The 22,688-nt window shown below is 39.8% G+C and overlaps 2 protein-coding genes across 2 annotated transcripts in view; one reads left to right on the forward strand and one right to left on the reverse strand.

The window, feature by feature from the left end:
- Positions 1 to 232: 232 nt before the first annotated feature.
- LOC119729381 (beta-3 adrenergic receptor-like) lies at positions 233 to 1,571 on the forward strand. The gene has a single exon (XM_038202003.1). The coding sequence runs from the start codon at positions 426 to 428 to the stop codon at positions 1,410 to 1,412; it is 987 nt and encodes a 328-aa protein (XP_038057931.1). The 5' UTR covers positions 233 to 425; the 3' UTR covers positions 1,413 to 1,571.
- Positions 1,572 to 10,425: 8,854 nt separating this feature from the next.
- LOC119728575 (ERO1-like protein beta) overlaps positions 10,426 to 22,688 on the reverse strand; it is a 30,327-nt gene continuing 18,064 nt past the window's right edge. The window contains exons 8-13 of the mRNA XM_038200865.1: positions 20,162 to 20,254; positions 19,234 to 19,416; positions 18,854 to 18,984; positions 17,788 to 17,874; positions 16,560 to 16,660; positions 10,426 to 11,112 (exon numbers count right to left, since the gene is read on the reverse strand). Of these exons, the coding sequence (XP_038056793.1) occupies positions 11,010 to 11,112; positions 16,560 to 16,660; positions 17,788 to 17,874; positions 18,854 to 18,984; positions 19,234 to 19,416; positions 20,162 to 20,254 (698 nt within the window). The 3' untranslated portion in view covers positions 10,426 to 11,009. The remainder of the gene's footprint in view (positions 11,113 to 16,559; positions 16,661 to 17,787; positions 17,875 to 18,853; positions 18,985 to 19,233; positions 19,417 to 20,161; positions 20,255 to 22,688) is intronic.

The following is a 22,688-nucleotide window of genomic DNA, read 5'->3' on the forward strand; positions in this document are numbered from 1 at the left end:
GGCGGGTCGGAGCGAGGGGTTTTCCTTTGATAATGTCAAACAATGAATATTTATGTGCCCGTGACTCTTAATACGCATGCGTACATTATGTCATTGCCTCTTTGGAAAGCGTCTCTGGATGTAATTTAAGAAAGTTATGCAAGATCGCATCTAATACATTTCCGAGTCATTCCATTAAAGATGGTATATATAGGCCAACGTAATCGACGGAGCCATCACAATTGGACTAACATTGAGTCTAGACCAACTCGTGAGGGAATACACATGTCACTCAAAAATGTCAGTGACAATGACACTCGGAGATTGACATTTTGGTTTCATCTCTGCAGACGATCTGCAGATGTTTCGTCTTTGGCTCATAATGGCTTAAAAGTGTTTGTTTCTTAGTTGATTCCACATTGTATCCAAGAAGACTCTTTCCAAACATGGAGCCGATTATTTCTCTCCGTATCACCAAGACCACCGTGGGCCTGATTGGTATCTTAGGCAATGGTCTCGTCTGCATTGTCATTTATTTTGCCAAGTCCATGCACACCATTACCAACCTGTTTATCTTCAACCAAGCCATCGTGGATTTCCTCGGTTGTTTGTTGCTGATTCTCGGCAGCAACGTCCCGGTGCCGGACCCCTTGCCTTCCGGTCCGGCCGGCGCCTTCTTGTGCCGGGTTTGGGTCTCGGATGCCCTCCTTTGGCTGTCGTACTCGGCTTCTACATTCAGCCTGGTCATGCTTACATTCGAGCGATACTTCGCCATCGTGTACCCGTTCAGATACCGGGCGATGTTTGCTCACGAGCGCCTAGTGCCAGGGGTGATGATCGCGGCGTCTTGGCTGATCGGGGTCTTGGTGGCTATATACGGCGGTGCCATTTTTGCTCCGGTGGACGACCACTGCGTCCCCGTGAACATCCCCGGGGCTAGCGTGCTGGGCCTCCTCATCATCTGCCTGCAGTATGCGCTCCCTTTCGTCTTCATGGTCTTTGCTTATGTAAGTATCATCCTGGAGTTGAGGCGGAGCTCAGCACGCGTCGGTGTCTTCGTGCCAAGTCAGGCTACCACGGGGGAGACATCCTCAAATCATGACCCCAACCGGGTGTTGGAGCCTCGTCTACCGCACGACCCACTCCGTCGCGCCCGGCTCAACACCATGGCCACCCTGGTGATCATCGCAGGGGCTTATGTGGTTTGCTGGACACCCAACGAGGTCATCTTCTTCCTCTTCAATCTTGGTTGGCAACTGGATTTCTCCAGTCCCCTATACGTCGTATCAGTCGCTCTAGTTGCCATCAACTCGTGTGTCAACCCACTCATCTACGCCATCAAATACAAGCAGTTCAAGCGGGCCATGAAGATGCTGTTTCGGCGCGAGTCGGAGCCTTCCCACGCGACCATGGAGACAGAGATGAACCCATGATTATTCCACTCTTTACGCACAAGCACAGGCTAAAAACAACTCCAACTCGCAATTTCCAATATCCATCAATATAAAATAACTACTTATATGCTTAATATGGGCTGCTTAAATCTGACATATTGAAAACTGGCTCTTTCGTTTATGACTTCATTGCACGGATCTAAATTAGTACATACACAAAATTTCGAGGACTGCAGTTTTAATGGTCAGTTATTTTAAACATACCAAACGTATTTTGATGCAATGTTAAAAGCAGAACAAGTCTCTTATTGACATGATCAAACCCTGTGCATATAAACAAGATAAAAAAAACTTTGTTTTCAAAATCAAATTTTTGTAACTTTGCACTTGATATGCGAGCAAATCACTTAAATGTGTATATTTATCTTTGTAGAATAAGGGGTTGTGTCAAGTGTGTTCTTTATTTAAAACAAAAACAAATTATGTAGGAAAGCACTGGCGGCAATGTATGTTTTCTTCATAGCCTACAAATTGTTCGCCGAATGTAAAATTGTGTGTAAATGTTGTTGTGGTCTTCATGCAGTGAATTTATTCTCTAGTAATTTAATTTGGAGCATTATGCTAGATTGGTATCAGTCCCTGATAAAACTGATTATAACAACCACGCCGCGGACAGAATGTTAGTGGTTGCCATGGCAATAGAAGTATCATACGATATCCAACTACGTAGCTTGGTCGGATCGTTTAATAGCTCATATTACCACGTGCTATAGATATTCATAGTAATCATCAAAGTACTTTTCTTTAAATATGGTATACGTGCTTTTTCAAAATTTCGATTTTCTTTTCCGAACGAAAGTTAAAGGAATATAATGTCCTGTAACAAATAAATTTGCTTGTTGGCATTTGCAGGTCTTTATACAGTTTTAAAAAGTGGTTTTTAACGTTGCGCTATATGGCGCGCTCAAGTTTAGAAAGTTTTGAGCGAAAGCTATAAATAATCATATCTAGTGGCGTAGTAATCTAATATGCACATGCGCTTGGCCGGTTTTTAAACAGGTAGGCCTACGTTCGGCGAGGGTCATTATCCGTGACCAGGCCTCTAGCCGGTTTTAAACGTACTTGTTTAATACCGGCCAAGCACTATTAGTGCAGCTTATAGCATCAATATAAACTTGGTATACCGGTGCCTATAGGGCTAGTATAGGTCCTACGGAACACTGGGGCCTAGGGCCTACGGAACACTATGCGCAGATCGCAGCGGCGGTGTTTTACCGGCGGTTTAGAAACACCCACGTAACGCTAACCAATAGGAATGGGTAAACTGCCTCCTTTTTCTTTACCTATATGCGTCGTCTATCCACTGCAGGATGTAGCCCTCTGGAAGACCCATCCGGGTTGTTCTTTCCTTTGCTGTCCCTGTCCATGTCCCCCCCCCCCCCCCCCAACCAACTTTGATATGTCATCTCCATATCTTTTATGTGGTCTGCCTCTAGATCTTTTTCCTGTTCTGGGTTGTCATTCTGTTGTTCTTATTGTCCATCTGTTGTCTGTCATCCTGGCTATAATGTCCTGCCCATTTCCATTTCATTGTGTTGACATCTTTGGCGATGTCTTTTACTTTGTTTTTTTCCCCGATTATTTTATTGGGTATCCGGTCTTGGAGTGTAATTTACAACATCTTTCATTGCATTGCTAGTGCTCTCTGGGTGGTCGACAATTCATTGTATTTACTTGGTAACTGTCCATATTTGGCATCCATAAGTAATCGTTGGAAGTATGGTCGAATACTCTCTTCTTCAATGATATTGGTAGTTTTCTGTCAAATAAGATTTCTTTATGACGTCTGAATAGACCCCATTCTGCATTTATTGTTGTGAGTATTTTCTTCTTTCATCTTTAGGGATTGACCAAAGTATTTGTATTCCTTTACGTTTTCTATTATTTCATTCTCAAATTGGACATTGACTCGCGAATCAATATTTGTCATAAACTGTCTCACATAATAATAATTAACAAGTAGAGAAATGAAATCAACCATTTTTTAAATTGATGCTGTAGTCTGCTCGTTCCTTTCCTTCCACATTTGTTCTAGCAATACAGAAGTTATTCATTTTTGAATGAGTCATCGACTGAAGACATTTTATTGTTATTTTATTGGATTATAACTTTACAATTCTGAATTATTGGCTGCCAGACAATCAGGGGCGTAGCCACGGGGGGGGGGGCACAGCCCCCATGAAACCTTGTCGCCCCCCAGTCGCCCACTGAGATTTTGAGTTTCTAAAAAAATTATCATTGATCTACATGACGCTCCCCCCCCCCCCATGAAATGTTCCAGCCCCCTCCCCCCCCCCCCCAGCGCCCCCCAGTGACAAATGCCTGGCTACGCCACTGCAGACAATCATTCCGTTCTCGCGGGGTAGGTTGGTCCCCGCCCCACAATCAGTATCGATAATTTACGGACCGGGAGCCAGTCTGCTCGCAAGACGGATGTTGATTAAATGTTGTGCCCAAAACAAACGTCCTCTTTTCAGAGTGTTGCAGACGTCCCAATAAAGCATTGGAATAAAACATAAATGTTGCAAATCGCAAGCGAAAGAACAGAAAAGATTAACCTATCGTCCGTCCCTTCCGATCGATGCATCTTTCGGGAGTTTTATATTGACAGTGCGTGGACTTTATTATTGACCACAGGGAAAAAAACAGCCTTCCTCAAATTTACCTGACCACGTATTTACATAGCATATAGTCTAATGAATGAGTATGGGTAAACAAAAAATTTAATTTGAAGACGTCGTCGAAACTCAGCGTCGACGAGCACCATTAACTCCAAATTTTGCAAAGGTGTTTTTGATTGTTTTCCGTCAATGCTTGAAGACCAATCATGACGTTTCCGAAATGGCTGTATATGGAAAGACTCGGGATAACGCCTTTCACGCGCTGCAGCCAAAAAAAATCGGTTTCTTTCGCAAAACGGTTCATAGCATATAATTTGACCATGGAGTGTCTTAGACTACCGCCGAAGCTTGCTCGCCCCAAGTTACTAGACACTATACGCTAGAAATTTCGCAAAAACGGTTTATATGCTATAAACCGTTTTGCGAAAGAAACCGATTTTTTTTTTTTTTTTTTTTTTTGCTGCAGCGCGTGAAAGGCAGCATACCGAGTCTCATACACCCGTTTCCGAAACGTCATTATTGGTCTTCAAGCATTGTTAAAGCATAAGTCCTCCTGCAAATTGCCTGATTTCAGACTGTTCTTACAATGTGAATAACATACATGTATGGACACCATGTGTGTACATCGTATACTTTTCCTTTATTTATGTATCTCCAGTTTCCGGCAAAAATGTCAGTGTCCACTTGCATGTACAGATATACATACCGGTACCGGTACATATTCCTGTTTTGAATGCATAAATTACTGAATTGTTAGGAAGCTTCTAAGTTGCTTGGTGAGGAAACATTGAATAATCGTAAAGTGCGCAATCTTTCATTCAATGTAACAGAGACTAGTCTATGAGACTTGAGATGTTGGCTTAATATTTGAAGAAAGTTGCCAAAATGTTCAAATTCAGAGTCACTAGTAGAAAGTAGTAGAAAGTGAAAACTGCATTTTTATTCATAAAAAAAAATGTTCCAGTTTGGTATTTTTAGATATGACCCATCTCTGTTTTGGGCTCTCTGCACTTTTGTGAGTCTGAAGTGTAGGCGGTGTAGTTTGGCTCAACTTTCACTTTTGGTCTTCAAGTATTGTTAAAGCCTGACCTCCTTCGGCTAAAATTTCTCAGAAATCGATTGTAAAAATAGACCATTTTAGGAAAAGACCTTGTGGAGATCTCACAAACGCATCTAGGCCTACACATAGCTTCATCTTGCAGGTTTTCGCACGAACCTGATCGCACCCGCCTCAAAAGTCGAACATTGTTAAGACATTTTCACGCCTGCAATTAGATCACGTTTGCAAGAAGAAGTCATTATGTCTACTGTCGTGGAAATAATTTATTTAAAAGCAGAGCAGAAATTCCTCTTGGCTCCACCGTAGATGTCAGGGTTACAAGGCGTACAAAGACTGACATGCGCTTATCACGGGGGGGGATCGCAATTAAGTAACCCATGCGAAGTTTTTCATTAAATCGCAAGTTTCTCAAGCACGTTAAACAAGCTCCGCGCCTTCTTAAAGGCAGTTTTCGAGTTGAATCGAGCGTCTTACGTTTCGTTGCATGTACAAAAGTTTTTGTCTTCTGTTACTGACGTACTGCACATCAATAATTTGATAGCGAATTCAGCAAAATGGAGAATGGAAGGCATTACTCGTGAAAATTAAATTATAAAATTGACTTCCGAATTGCCATTGATTCCGGTGCTCTACCAACTGAGTTATGCTGGCATGTACCACAGTTTGTCGATGTCTTTGTTCAAGGGGTGCTAGTCAGACGCCATAAATTACTCATTCTATTCATCAAAAAAAATCGATGTCTTTGTTTAAGGGGTGCTAGTCAGACGCCATAAATTACTCATTCTACTCATCAAAAAAATTCATTCCGCAGTCCCCCGGCCTTTATCACAATATCAATACCAAAAAAAGGAACCAAGACAAAATAAATATCACTGATAATTCTTGTTTTGACTGCTGACTGTAGTGAGTGAGGTTTCAATGTTATCCCTACTAAATAAAATCGAACAAACGAAGAAAATTTCAAACAATAAAATGTCCTGAAATTCATATGTATGGCAATTAGGAGATTATGCAGAGTCACATGTATATTAACACCACCACTTCTAAGGGCCAACAATACCACATAACAAAAGTACAATGAAGTATTAACTTGTTATACACAATAAATAATACACAAAATTGTTGTGCATGATCATAGACCCTTGAATACGACGTTTGAGAAGTTGAACTGCGACGTTTGCAAAATTGAACCACGACGTTTGGAAGTTGACGTACGATGTCTGAGAAAAGTTAAAGTACGACGTTTGAAAAGTTAAACTACCGCGACGTTTGAAAAAACAATTGAACCACGACGTTTATTCAAACATTTTGAAATTTATGTTAGATCGACATCAGTCCCTGATAAAACCAACTTTGCGATGATTATAGTACCCAGGCTGACAGATGTAAGTGGTTGTCATGGCAATAGAAATATAATCACGCGATATCCAACTAATATGGCCAATATTCCTGCGTGATAGACACAGTAATCATCAAAGTACTTTTCTTAATAATTAACCATGAAAAGAAGTGAAACGACAGTTTTTAATCAGTGCTGCACACCAAGTGCATAGTCTAATCATTGCTTCCCTTCCGCAGGTTTGTGCAATATTAAACAGAAGGAAAAGAGAAAGTTGATTAACGAAAGAGAAGGCAACGCTGTCCCTAATTCTAATCGATGCTCTTTTGGGAGTTTATACTGACAGTGCATCATTGACAGCAGGGGCAACAAGCAGACTTCTTTCAAAGTTACCTCATCACTGTTATGTTTGCATCATGCATGTAGACTTCAAGTAATTGGTTCAAAATTCTACTTGTCGGAACTCCGCGAAAGGATTAAAATTTTCACTCAAATGCAGTGGCGCAACTAGGGTTAATCTTGGGGGGGGGGGAGAGCAGGGGGTGCATAAAAGTTTCGGGGGGGGCGCAATAAAGGCAAATGACGTATATGTTTTTTCAATTTAAGATTGCAAACAGGGGGCACCTGGGAGGCACGAATATCCGCTGGGGGGGGGGGGGGCACGTGTCCCCCGTTTCTCCCCCCCCCCCTAGTTACGCCACTGCCAGTGCTTTTAAAAGACGAGTCTGTGTCGACCAAATTACCCATTTGTTTCAGTCCAAATTGTGTTTGCTATTGGTTACATGTTCATGAACGGGTGCAGGCCAGCTGGACCGGTTCCCTTACCTTACAATTTATTTCATCTTTAGTGGAGTCTGGCAGACTACTTGAACATTTTTGTTTTATTTGGTTTTTCCCGCATTTTCGAACACAAAACTTCAAAACATGTCAGTGTAACAATATTTGATCTATTATATCAACCCCTCAAATAGTTCGTTTCTGAAAATTACAGCAAAAGCCAATGATGTACATTCCCTTTAAAGGGGGAAAATTTGAAATTTCTCAAGCCATGTAACAAGCTCCGCGACTTCAGGGTCTGACATATTTGTTGCTTACGCAAGTTTTTGTCTTCAGTCACTGACGTACTGCATATCAATAATGTGATTTCAAGTGACTTTGGATATTACTCTTAATTATTTTTAATAAAACTTACAACAACAAAAATGAATGGAGCGGGGTTTGAATCTGCAACCTCCGGACCACCGCACCTACCAACTGTGCCATCCTGGCTCAGGCCAAAAAAAAAGTCTACGGTTTCTGGTATGCGCGCGCGTCGCCGTAGCCATGCGCGTCCGCAAAATGAAAAAAAAAAAAAATCAATGAAAGATGATGTCTCAAAACCGCCAAACTCACTGGTTTGACTGGAATCCTGCTGCTGCACAATTTTAACGTGTTTTTAGATGGGGTTACGATCGAGAATAAGCTTTATGTGGTCTCTCTGGACTCCCATATATTTGCACTAAGCTTTGTCGGGCACCATTTGCAGTCATCAGCCGACATTTGAAGCAAAAAAGTCAGGTAAAAAAAAAAGGCCGCGTCGCCGCACCACTTTTTGGGCAAGCTCCATACCAGAAACCGGAGACTTTTTGGGGGCCTTATCCACAGTTTTCAATGTCTTTGTTCGAGGGCGCTATTAAAAAGCCATAAATTATTCTCAGTCTACTCATAAAAATACTTTTCCGGCAGTCCCCATCCTTTATTGCAATAGAAAATAAGGAATGGAGACATCAATTGCTAAAAACAAAATCACTGATTGTTGGTTCTGACTGCTGACTGTACAGTGGTTTTCTTCAATGTAATCCTTTATTTAAAAAAAAAAATCAAACAAATGATGAACAATTCAAATAATAAAATGTCCTGAAATTCACATTTATGGCATTTAGGGGAATATGCAGAGTCGCATGTATATTAACACCATTTCCAAATAAATAAATACCACCACTGGCCAACAATACCACATAAATTATGTAAGTACATGTACATGAAGCAGTAACTTGTACACAAAAATATACACAAACTGTATTCCTGTACAATGCATAATGTCACTGATAGTTTCAGGGATGTTCTACTTTGGTATCCTACTCCCACTGGGGGAACAAAAGACTGCCCTGGCAAACTGTCCCTCCAGAAAACACTGGGGCGTGTTCTTCCTCCATCTTAAACAAACATAGTCTAAGGATCATACACTCATGTGTGCAGAGCCACACAACGAATGTCTGATATATGTGAGCGTTCCAATGTTATGCCCGCCCGCCAGCCAATCCGAGTCGACTTTAGAAATTGAGATGTCATTTCAATCAGAAATGTGGACTAAGCCGTTGATTGGTCAATTTGGCTGCCATGCTTGTTGTAATACAAAACAGGTTACCGAAAAACCGATATAGAAGGTTCCAGCTGATTGGTCCGAATCTGGAGGTCAAGATGTAGTCTTGTTTTGCGTAATTAATCACCGAATCTGCACGCATATCATAGACCCTTGCTGTGCATGGCCATATTCCATAGACTAAAGAAAAAGAGGCCTAGCATTAAATATCAGATATGAAACCAAAACATTAACAGCAGATATATATTGATTTAGCAGATACATACTCTAAATGAAAGAACTAAAGAAACACGTAGAGCTATTTAAGAGATCCTATGATTGGCTTATTTTCTCTACCAGTTGTACCATTCCTTTGGTATAAAATAAAAACATAACTTTGTAAAAAAGAAAAGAAAAAAAAGATGTACTACATCAGCTCAAAAATTAAAAGTTACAAGTCAAACTCCGGGCAAAATCATGAATCCTGAGTAATTTGTGAGTAAATGTGACTAATGTCATTTGACTTTGACTTTTTACTCAAAAAGCCACTTTCATCTTTGTAAAGAAAGTAATGTTGCCTTGTAATGGACAGATGAAAATAACCCCCCAAAAACGACAGAAAAAGTTTATCATAAAACAAACAGAAAGTTGTGAATTTAATTGCACAAATCTCCAAAACAAATGATACAACATAAGACGTACAACCATCTCAATGAAACTCAGCAAAGACACACAAAAATAGTTTACAACTTAATCCAAAGTTGGCATTAATTCAGAGCATAGATGAGCTGGTGCACAATGTTGTTTGTTATTCCGTGTGCTTGGCTACTGTGATTTCATTGGTCTAGAACGGCCACGAGTCCAGTCTGTAGAAATGCATACACTGGGTTCCACATGCGCTGCATATAAATTGCGCGTGTTGAGCACGCGCGTGTAGCACCGTACCTGCCTGCGCGCTCGTGACTGAAAACTGCAACCGTTTCATGTCTGGCAGGAAAGCCTGCAGTTATCAAAGGTTTACATCGCAAAGATTTCATTTATTTCTCACATGGTAAGTTACAACAATTGATATTTTTGACTTAGTGGCACGATATAACAAAACAATTGTTGACTGCTGCGACGTGTGATATGCCATTTTTAACCACCTCGGGGTGCATAGCACCCTCAGGTGTGAAAAACGGCATATCCCAGCAGTCAAATGGGCAACTCACTGACCATCGAAAAAATACCATCGCAAGATCTATGGAGCCACCAAAAAGTTCATGTATAGTGTTCAGTGAAGGGACCTCAGCAGCGTATGCTGTACATGTACGTGACATTATCAGGATCCACAGGGAATTTCATCACAACAAATAAGCTCCAGAGTTTTTAAAATTTACTAAATTACTTCAGAACTCAAACTTTTCTCAAAGTTCGTTGGTAGCTACTATGATTAGGGAGTCAGGTTGGCGTAGCGGTACTTTCCTCGCCTTCCACCACTATGACCCGGGTTCGAATCACCACTATGACCCGGGTTCGAATCACCACTATGACCCGGGTTCGAATCCCGCCTGGGCCAATATGTGGATTGTGTTTTCAGTCCCTACATGATTCCGTGGGTTTCCCCCAGAATGTTCATCTGGGCTTTTCCTCCCACCTCTAAAAACTGTAATTTCTTCTCATTGTCTCCTCTCTACAGGTTTCTTCACGCTTGCGAGCTACAGTGCCTAGGGCGCTTTTAAGGAATCCTGTGGGTTTCATTGCAAGAAATGATTAATAAAATAATAAAATGCATGCATAAGGCAAACTGCGAATCCCAAAAAGGAAAATGCCAAAGATGATGTGGGCACACGCAATGGAAATACCCGACTGACTTTAATAATGTTTTGCGTTACACCCCAACTATAGCAATGGACCTAACTATAGTTGGGACTGTCCCAACTACAGTTAGAATAGCCCCAATATATAGTTCGGTCAGTCTCAACTATAGTTGGGATGGTGGCTTCAGTTGGGATGTAACATTTTACAAAAGCTTTCATACTTTTTGTTTACAGTAAAACGGTCACCTTTTAGGTTTGTTAAAAGCGAATGTGATATTGGTAATGCGGAAAGGTTACGTATGGTACCCTTTGCCCTGTGTGCCATGACTCTCTTAGGTGTTAAAAAATATGTCCCGCATTGCAACAGTTCATTTTTATAAGGAATTTCACAGTGACGTATTTCAAAGAAGTTTGCATCAGAGGAAAGGAGACTTTGAGGAGGGCATCTTTTCCTTGTCTGCTGTGTCTCCACTGAGCAATGCCTGGAATTCTCGAACCTCGTAAATGCTGCTTGAGAGTCTGTGTTGGGAAATCACACACAAAAAAGATAAATGGTTAGAGCGATAAGTCTGGCTCCCTTGCGGGCAAAATATCAACGGAGAACCAGAGCTGCAGTTGGGTCAAAGTGGCGAGACAGCGTCTGGGTCTTGAGCCACTAGGGTCGAGTCTGAGTGTTAAGCCACTAGCATGACTAGGGTCAAAATCTGAGTCGGGGTTTGAGTTTCTTGAGTCAAGTCTCAGTTGGAATTCCGAGTCATCAGAATTATTTTGCTTTCTATATTTTTAACACATAGGCCTAATTGTTCGTAAAGAATATGCGACTCACTGTAAGGAGTACTCGGTATCAAATCTGAGTCATACTAGTCAGATCTGAGCTTGAGTCCTACTCTTTTAAGTCCTACTGTCAATGTGACTTGAGTCAGGTCCGAGTCACTGTACATGTAAATTCTAAGTTGGGTGTGATTTAATTTCTGTTTCTCTCAAGAAAGGGGTTGTAATTATTGTTTGGAATATATCAATTTGATGAATTTATTTTCAAAATGTTCCGTTTCTAACTTTTTGTTTTTGGTTTGATTAGATTTCTGTCGGGAAAGAGAATGCCTGCCAGCATATTCACTTTGGCACATTATAGCACAATATAGCATTTTATTGGAAGTGACGTTCACACTATGAGGCCTACAGTCCTGTCACTAACTGATCCCTCCGTGACAGCTTGATTCCTCATCAAAAGTGATTCAGAAGGTCCCTGTGATGACTTGAATAAGGCTAACAGCAAATGATCAAGTTGCTTGTCGGCTAATTTGATGACCTCAATTAAGAGTCGTTACTAATGGGAAATGTTTTGCCCTATTAGTCTGCAGGCTTCTTACTACTACAATTATTTTCCTAATGACCCCGAGGGTAAGTTGACACAAAACTGTCCATTTCACAAGCCAAAATAAACTTAAACTATCCATAACAGTACGGCAGATAGATGATGAGATTGTGCCTTTGATTATAAAAGCATGGCATTTGGCACACAGTCAGAGTATGTCATGAGAAAGACATTTGGCTATAGGGCCATCGCAGATTTGTCCTTTGAAACAAATAAAGGTAGAATAACAAACAATGGCAACCATTTTGAAAATTGCTTGTTATTCTACCTATGTTTTTTCAAAGGATAAATCTACGATGGCCCTATGGCCATATATCTTTCTTAAGATATACTCTGACTGTTTGCCAACTGCCATGCTTGTATCATCAAAGGCACAATTTTCCCAAATATTTCCCCTATTTGCCCCACTATAAGGATCCTCTTTTCTAGATTTTTTTTGATTTATTTTTATTTCAACAGGAATCAGTTTCATACAGTTTCAACATGTTCTTCCCCCTAGCCAGCATAGCACTGTCAAATATATTTTACAAACCCACATAACTTCTGGCTTGTTTGTACGAGTTTGTATTAAAGAAAACTGGATTAATGGATTTGATCTATCTAGGCCATGCTATATAACAAGGTCTAGAAATGACAAAAGAACATCTTAATGACAAAATCGTTGCAACCCACTTCCCTGCATACAAAAAGATTATGGTCTCAACCTTCAAATCACCACAAATCCATTGCGTCACTGTGTTCCTTTTCTCCAGTTCATTATTGGATTCTTTATTACTCACAGTAAAATCAACTATTTTAGGATGATCCAATCTATTTTTGCAATGAGGCAGATCTTCAGATGTAATTTAAAGGGAATATACAACATTTGTAAACATCGAAAAATAAAACTACCAAGTTTTTGCGAAATACCTTAACAGGATGTTGGTAAATGACAGTCTAAAGCATCCTGTAAAATTATGGCACCTGGTATACTGTCATTTTCAAGAAAAGTGGTATTTTTGTATCAATTTCCAACGCTGATCGGCCGATCAGCGTTGGAAACAACTGGCTTTTTTTCAAATACTGGCCCCAATTGACCATTGCACTTGTTTGCAATCGATTACAAACCTATGAACGGGTACGAGCCAGCTAGACTGGTTCCCTGACCTTACAATTCCCCAATGTATGTAAACTGCTCTGTTTCTTCTTATATGGAGTCAGGGAACCAGACTACAGGAAAATGATCGTTTTTCTTGGTTTTTATAGCATTTTCGAACCCAAAACCTCCAAAAAGTCAGTGTAGCTATATTTGCTTTATATTTCCAACCCCCCAATTCCATCCATTTCTGAAAATTACAGCAAAAGCAAATGATGTATATTCCCTTTAACTAGATACTGGCTTTTTCATTTTGAACGACACGTTGGAAGTTAGGATGCAAGAATATTTTAAGGATGCCTACTAACGGCTAGACTAAACACAGAGTTTTTCTTTCAACCTTTCAACCGCCTTTTCTGAGAGGACCTTGAAGGAAGTCCTTTTGAGACCTTAGAAAGCTTTTAGAGTCTTAAATATTTTTCAGCAAACTTTAAATTAGTCTGTCAGTGCAAGACTCTCAAAGCTTTCTAAGGTCTCAAAAGGACTCTCTTCAACGTCCTCTTGGAAAAGGCAACTGAAAGGTGGAAAGAAAAACTCTTTGTTTAGTCAGTTCAGTAACAGTTAAAGAGAAGAAGCGAATGCACAAAAAGGAAGCACTTCGCAAAGCGGCACCTACTCAGGCAGCAGCTTGCAACTCAATTACACTGCAGATTTTTTTTTTTTTCAAATCTCAAGTGGATGCTCGCAAATAGGCTTGGGCGACTCTTACTTTACGGGGGATTGATTCCAATTTTTTTCCAGGAGTTACAATTCCATTTTGGATCGTCTCCAACCCAAGAACCTCCAAAACTTCACCAATATTAGCACTGATTTATTATAGATAAGGTCATTTACAGTGTCTTGAATCTATTCATTGGGGAGCTAAACTAGTCTGATAAAAATAATGGAGTCAAATTTCTGATTCCGAGTTTGGAAATGAATCCATTTGATTCTGATCTGCAGCCACCCAACCCTACCAGAAAAAGAATTTCAAATTAACACTGACACCAAAGACGTGAGTGTACTCAATTGTGTTAAGGCTTGACAACAGAAAAGGTCTCTCAAGTTTCATAAAAAAGCCAAGCATTGGTAACCTCACCTTGGCTGCTTGTATGAAATGTGTCTGTTGGGCTAGGAACATTTACTTGATGCATCTTATAAATGTTGGGCTAAATAGCTTTACCTCTCGCTGCGTCGGCTTTGGAAAATTGAGCAATCAAAGCAGCTGGAACTGCTGATGTAATGCTTACCAGCTAACGAGGTTATGGTGCATGCGTCCTTGGGCAAGGCACTTCATTGCTTACCTTACTGGTTAATTACCCCTTTTCAGATATGGGGGACACTAAAAGAAGGGCATCACCGGCATCATCGGGCGAGTATAAAAGAATTCGTCTAAATCGAATAGTGCCCCCCCCCTCCCCCCCCCATTGTGTCCACAAAGCCTAATGGGAACATGTTATACGGAACAAATTTGTTGTAGTGTTTGAATGCGCCCTTGTGCAGATAAAAGCAGCATCCATAGGTATACTCCCTAGGGAGCTGAGATGGTATTTAAAATGTTCTGCAAACCTGCTTCGCAGGGAAAGACATGCAAACTATTTCTATGTGCACTTAAAGGTAGAGTCGATCGTTTGTGATTTGTGCATTTTTTTGTTTTGTTTAACGCAATAAACATGCTCAAAATCCAAGACGGGTGCTTAAAAACTAACCTGATGAAGTTTGAGCTCTGTGAATGCTGTATATTCCGAGAAAACGATATTCTAGGATCTCGGTTTCGATCAAAAGTTGCCAAGTCAAGTTTTGAATTGCGCCCGAAATCAGCGTCCGGGACACTCATTCAGCCAATTGCAGCTACTACTGACAAATGATAGCACTTGCCCACACCTATTCACTAAATTACAAACCAACTACTAACGGAAATTTCCAAAAATTCGTCACTTGACACGTCTTTGGAAAATGACCTTCTTTATTGTTTTTCTTCAAAATGACAGCATGGCAGAAAGAATAATTTCCCAGGGAGTTTAGTGCCATTACTATCTTTAAACCAAGTAAGCTTTTCAACAATAATTGTGTCAGTTACTTTTAGGATCTCTGCAAATGATCTACTCTTCCTTTAAATATATGATCTTTTGAATTGTCCAGAACACAATTGGTCCATGTTTGCAAAGTTGATGGCAAGGATTTTTCTTCACTGAAACTCTGGTCCTCTGACTGAATGCCAAGCTTGTCAAAATATGGAAGAATAAAGCAGTTGAGAACTTCAATAACTAATGGATCAGGGCCCAATTTCTTGGCTCTGCTGAACACGTAATTACGCGCTTACGATCACCACTTTTTGCTAACAGCAGAAAAATGCTACGCTAACACTGTAAGCACAGAATCCTTAGTTACGGGATGTACACATGCGCAAAAGCCAAATTCCTTGCTAAGCAGTGAAATACGCTTACTGACATTGTAAGAGACAATGTAAGTGACATTGGAGAGACACACATGTTTGGGCAAAGTTGACTGGCCCTAATGAAGCAGTCTATTGCTATTTAAGTGTAAGAATAGTGCAAACTTTTTATATGCCATTACTATACAGGGTGTATCAAAAAAGGAAACCCAGATGTAAATGTGAATTACATAAAATCAAATAAATAATTTCAAAAAAGTTAAAGATCATGTGAAACACCAATGTGTCCTCTTTCCAATGATACCTCGAATGTGTGTCTGTGGCCACGGATGACTGAGCATTCGTTGTTATTCTGTCAAGGGTCAAAACCTGCACTGGGCCAAGTTTGTGCAAAAGGGTAACTGGTATTCTCGGCACAAGGAACGGCTTCATTCACGAAAGACATCCTTTTCTTAAACAATTATTCAATTTGGACACAAAGTGATTAAACCACTCTCATTGCTGAAGTTGACCCCTCCTGGCCCAATGCCTTCAACGTGGCCACCATCTCTTTCCACACAAGTCTCTGCACATCCATTTAAACCTTTGCATGGTCTATTTCAACCGTTGCATAACAAACCAGCCAGCAATCTTAGCCAGGTAAAACTTGGCTCATAACAGGTTTTGACCCTTGTCAGTTAAACAATGAATGCTCAGTCATCCGTGGCCACAGACACACAATCAAGGTATCATTGGAAAGAGGATACATTGGTGTTTCACATGATCTTCAACTTGTTTGAAAATATTTATCAGATTTTTTGTAATTTACATTTACATCAGGGTTTCCTTTTTTTTATACACCCTGTATGGTTTGGTTTTTTATTATTTCTTCCAAAATCCTATGAGATAATTGACTCCAGTAACCACAGCCTCTTAAAATATGCATTTCAAAAAAATCTTACTTTTTTTTGTTTTGTAAAAAAATTCCGGCCACTGAAAGTTCTCGCCCACTGGAGACAGTCAAGCAAACAATATAATAACTGACACAACGCGAGTGGATCTGATGTCTGAAGAAGAGAGAGGAGCAAAGAACTCATAGTTACCTGCCGAATCCATTAAATAGGGCCACAATTTCCTGACGACGCAAGCTGAGACTTTCCGGACTTGAAAAGAGAATCTTCAGAGCAGTTCCTAATCCTTGGATCTGAAAAAAAGTTAGTTATATAAAAGGAAAATGTTTCTTTTTTGTATGATGCACTATTGAACATCAATTGTTACAACCCGTTGCATGCAAATTGTGTAATTATCTTGAATTTATCCAAATGTTGGCTGGTCCACTGCACCATGACTTGTTATGGGATTATAAGGATGATGTAAACTTGGAATATTGGCTTTTGACCATCAATGATATATGTCATGTATGTGATGCGATCAAATGTTACAGATTTGAAAAGAGCACAATCTCAGCATTACTGCTGTGAAAACCGCATGCTGATACCATCTTTAGTTCAAAAATCATGGAAGTCGGAACACCCAGAGATGTGATAAAGTGATGTGATGAAGTGGCCCTATTTTGGCCTGAATCTCCAAATGAAAGTTCCCGACAAACGACTCATTTAGCTTGATCGCATCACATATTATCTTCAAGAAAACTTCAATCCTCAATGCTGATTGGTTGATCCATGGTACCAAACCGTGCTACGTTATCCCATGTAACACGGTCTGTACCGCTCTCTGCGTATTACGCTATTCTAAGATGCATGCGTCATCCGAGCTGCACGCACGTGTAATATGAAGCCGCTATACAGCACACGGTGCGTATTCCATCTTAACTAACTTACTGCGCATCAAGTCTGCTTGAAGATAAATTCGTTATCCCACTCGCGCTTGTGCAACACGAAAAATGTCGGTCATTAAATTTGGGCTCGTGATATGTTGGACACAGACACACTACGTTATTCAGTGTTCCACTCGTTCTCATGGGATAACTATTATAAACACTGTATACTAAGTGCCTTCCCAAGATTTATGAGAAAGAATTCACAAGCTAGCCCAGGTGGGATTTGAACCTCAACACCTCTGCCTACCAGTGCAGAGGTCTTACCAATGAACCAACAGTTCTTAGTGCAATCGGTGAAATGTAAAAGTTTAGCTCACCCCATCATATAAACCAAACTTCAAAGGTCACTTTTCGTCCAGACAAAAAGCACTAAGCAGTTTATTAGAAAGAAGTATTTTCTTAACCATTCATTCACAAAGTAGTAAGTTTTTACAAAAAGGCAACCTGAGGACATTAAGTTAAACTAACAACCGTGAAGAAAATATACTTACTTGCAGTTTGCCCCACAGTTTGCACTTGTCACAGCCGACGCAGTCCATGATGCGTGAGATATTCAAGAAGTGATTCCGAAATTCGTCCTACAAATGGAGAAGAAAAACACTCAATGCTAGATACTAGAGTGTAATCAATGTCTGGGGTGGAGGGTGGAGAGTGGAGGGGGGGGGTGTGGTCAATATCATATTTAGCACAAAAACAAATGAGGGGACAGTATTCCAATAAACGAGCTGTGATTTTGAAAATAATCATAATCATGAGTAAAACAAATTTGAGGAAAGTGTCATTCAAGATTAGTCAGTAATGAAACAACACCATTTCTCAGAATTTCATTGTTGTGTATATATGCACGTGATGAAATGAAATGACAGAAATGAAATTAGTGATCTCAAGTCAATAATAAATCAATCACAAGTTAAAGGGAAAATACAACATTTGAAAACATCGAAAAATAAAATTACCAAGTTTTTACGAAATACCTTACTGGGATGTTGGTAAATGACAGTCTAAAGCATCCTGTAAAATTATGGCACCTGTTGTGAAGTCATTTTCAAGAAAATTGTATTTTTGTATACATTTCCAACGGTGGTCGGCCGACCACCGTAGGAAAAACCTAACTATTTTCCAACTACTGCTCCAAATTACCCATTTGTTTCAGTCCAAATTGTGTTTGCTATTGGTTATATGTTCATGAACGGGTGCAGGCCAGCTGGACTGGTTCCCTTACCTTACAATTTTTCGGCATCTATAAATTGATCCATTTCATCTTTAGTGGAGTCTGGGTACCAGACTACTTGAACATTTTTGTTTTTCTTGGTTTTTCCAGCATTTTCGAACACAAAACTTCAAAACATGTCAGTGTAACAATATTTGATCTATTATATTGACCCCTCAAATAGTTCATTTCTGAAAATTACAGCAAAAGCCAATGATGTACATTCCCTTTAATCATAAAACAATCACAAGTTAATCATAAGTCAATCACAAGTTAATCATTAGACAATCACAAGTCAAGTCACAAGCTATTCACATGCTATTCATTGCACATTGACTATTACCTACCTTCAACCTCTTGGCCTGCAGCTTGTCTCCCTGAAACATAGTACTCTCATTGAAGTGATTGGAGAACTGTTTAATAGTGTGCAGGACATCTATGACATCATCTTGTAACCGTTCATCTTCTTTATCTTCACCTGTCAAAAAAGATGACCTAATCATTGAATCATTGCCCTACATTGCCTAAAACTGAATTACTTTAACCTTGGCGAGGTACACATTAAAGCTTAAAGGCACAAACCAGAAGACCGGTGTGCTGACAAAAGCTGTCAATCTTTCAGGTCAAGCCCAACTACGTACAAAAGCATGCTCTTGTTTATTTCCAAGCTTGTTAAACCTTTCTGACAGTTTTTCTGAATTTGTGGAGATTTTCCATAGACACCAACCAGTATAAAACGTCTCTTGTTCAAACAACGGGGCAGCCTTTGCGATAGCTCGCAGTACCACAAGATAGGTGAAGTACAGATTCTTTAGTCGTATCGGGCCCTCTCCGTCTGTGGTCTCGGGGTCAAATCTCTTCTTGAACTCATTCACGTTGAGCCCCCAGGTTTCCACCCCAAATAGTCCACCTTGAATAAAAAAAAAAAAGAGAGAAGACACTTCAATATTGTGTGTTTTGTCCTTCCCAGATATAATTTCATATATGGTGTATGCTTAGTGCTGTCTAAATGCTTACAAGAAAAAAAATCGAGCTTACTAGGGTAGGACTCTAACCCATAACCTCCTGCTTAGCAGTGCAGAGAGATGTCTTACCACTCAACCACCGAGCTTGCCGGGGTTGGCTGTCTGGTTCAAATCTGATGTAGCAATGGGTACTGCTCCTAAATTAGTCCAAAATTATGAATTCTATAGTGCTTGGTCTGGCATTATTCCCAAGAAAAATTAGGGCCCACACTATAGGTCTCCCTCTGATGATGACGGCTGATGGCGCTTCCTACAGATTACCACGTGCATCGGCATTTTGGGCGTCAAATTTTTGTGACACGCATTGGCCGCGTCGTATTTCGAAGAAATTTTGAGCAACATGTGCACATGTTTGGAACATTTTGCACACTGTGCGCACACACACCTGATAGCGTTGAACATGCAGGTGTAATTTTCCTACGAAGATGGCCATCTATGGGAGGGGTCTATTTCAGGCAAAAGTGCAAAATTCATGCACTAACCTATATGTGTGAACCTAGCATGGTCTCCTCTCAGCCACTTAGGATTATAAAGAATCAGCTGTTCTGTGTTCATTATCACCCAACAGACAGCCCAATTACGTTTAATTTGGTGTTTCTCCATTGTTTCATATTTATAAACAATACATACCAGATAAGAGATAATTAGCACAGAGATGTATGTTGATACTGCTATGGAGACCTGATACAAGCCGATAAAACACCCTCTTTTCCAGACACATTTCTGTCAAAAGATATCAAAGAAGAAATTAGGACAGCAAGTTGAAACGGTTTCTTTCTGGAATGCAAATGCATATATACCGAAGACCCTGGTCTGTTAAAGTGAAGTCAAACTGTAAGTATGCTGACAATAACTGGGTTTGTTTATGACTTACGTACACACAAATTTAACTAAAACTAAAAACTACATACCTCAGCGTACATAAAGAATGACAGACTATAAAGTTTTCAGCATTTACACAGATTTTTTTTTCTAAAGACAACTTCAACAGATTGCACACATTCCTCACAAGGGAAGACCACTATTTTTACATTTCAGTACTATGGACAACAAACACAGTTCACAAACTGGAATCATGCGGCAGCCTTTTTGTTTAAATCAAACCTGTGAAGGTCATCTTATTGGAGTATCAATGAAAAAAAGACTGGTGCCTGTTACAGGGACACTGCAAGTCTATTTGTTGTATCAGGGTACATGTCCAAGATGTCGGAGGCTATCACGTATTGGAAGATTAAAGAAATGTATTAAACCTGTGAAGGTCCTCTTATTGGAGTATCAACGAAAAAAAGACTGGTGCCTGTTACAGAGACACAGCAAGTCTATGTGTTGCATCAGGGTACATGTCCAAGATGTCACAGGCTATCACGTATTGGAAGATTAAAGAAATACAAGGTACTTAACTAATTTTGTGTCCTCCATTCACAGGATGCAAGATATAGTTCAGGACAAAACAAAAACTGAAGTTTAAAAAACTCATGTTTGCATGCCTTGCATTTTTCATGATCCATGTATGGAATTATATCTGGGTAGCCATGGAGCGCAGTATAGCACAATGCACATGAAAGCTTTTGTCAAAACAAGCTTAAATTTCCTACTAAAAAATGGCTGCGTTATTATTGGAAATAACATGCAAGGGATATGAACTAGGAGAAGTCTCAGACCCTTTCTAAAAACAAGTAGGCTCACAAAATTACACTCATAATAGCACTCATCTAAAGTTGCTGGTTTTTATACTATTATTTTCCCTTTTTACGGGCAGCTTTTACAGCAGAGAAAGAGTGTCATCTGCCGTGAAGAAACACCAATCATGATTTAACTTCAAGTGTCACTGAAGTCCTTAAACCTTCTTGAAAATGATGACGTTATTTCAAGGCGATCTACATGTCCTTAACCTTGTTTGTGGACAGCCGTACTTTGTTAGACAACTCAAGTTATCTATTGGCTAAGCTAAACAGATATCCATCAAAACATTAAGACCTGAACAAGGGCCTTGGGTTGTTTTTTTTTATTATTATCTTCTTTTCTTTTTCTTTTTTCTTTCTTTTTTCTTTTTTTATTTTTGTGAGCCTTAAACTTTACAACAAGCATGCTTTGCAACCAGTCAAGCTAACATCTAACTGCTCTACTGCAAAATGCACAAATCTTTGAATACATGTAGCACAATGGATGGCGATGGTTTTGGGACTATTTTTTACCTTTCAAGTATTTGGAAACTGCGGGGTATCAGATGAGGGCAACAGGGGAGAAATTAAAGATGGGGATTAAAATGTTAGGTGGGTTAAATAAAACAAAGCTTAGCCAAAGCAGGGGGGGCTTGCAGTAGGGGGGGTTCTAATCCACTCATGTATGAAAGAATGCACAGGCTTGCTACCTGGGCCACATCTGCATTACTTCGCAATGGTTTGCACTCACACTCGTGGCTATGGAAGCGGCTGAAGCCACATCCCACAGACACGTGTGTTACTGCTAGACATAGCCAAGTAAATTAGACAGGGGCTCAGATCAACAGCTGTACAAATAATGAGTGTTTATGACTGCAATGATAAGAACAATTTCCTGAGGTGACAGATGGAGTGGAATGGAACATTCTATTCTTTACCAAACAAAATTATTCTTTCCATCGCACGTAAGTTATCACACGTCAATCACAAGTCACTCAATCTCAAGTCAAGTCACATGCTATTCTCATCAACTGTGCCAAAGGCATTTTAAGCCCTATTACTTGTGACCTTACTTGTGATATGACATGTGATGGACTTGACCTCAACTACACGCATTTCTCAAAAACATTTAGCCCTTCATCTTGTGGTCTGCTCGCTATTAAAGGGAGAAACTTCAAACGTTTGTTTCACAAAAACTACCATTGGCGATTTTTCTTACATGTATGTTTTTTTGGTTTTTTGGGTTTTTTTTTTACTTGCAGTGTTTTTCTTTTTGGTGATTACCTACTATCTTTGGGGAAATGATGGTGTTATGACGTGCAATGGGAAAATTGTAAAAATGGGAAAAATTGTAAAAATGAGAAAATTGTAAAAATGGGAAAATTGAAAAAAAAAGGCTTAATCATGAACCAAATCAAAAATGATAGTTTATCAGAAATTAAGAAGTCATGCAGCAGATTAATTTAAAGGGAAGATACAACATTTGCAAACATCAC

The sequence above is a fragment of the Patiria miniata genome, unplaced genomic scaffold (assembly GCF_015706575.1).
Source record: "Patiria miniata isolate m_02_andy unplaced genomic scaffold, ASM1570657v1 HiC_scaffold_20, whole genome shotgun sequence".
NCBI classification, from domain to species: Eukaryota; Metazoa; Echinodermata; class Asteroidea; order Valvatida; family Asterinidae; genus Patiria; species Patiria miniata.

Excerpts from the sequence above, each read along its gene's own strand:
- LOC119729381 (XM_038202003.1), top strand. The coding sequence starts at position 426 with ATGGAGCCGATTATTTCTCTCCGTATCACCAAGACCACCGTGGGCCTG.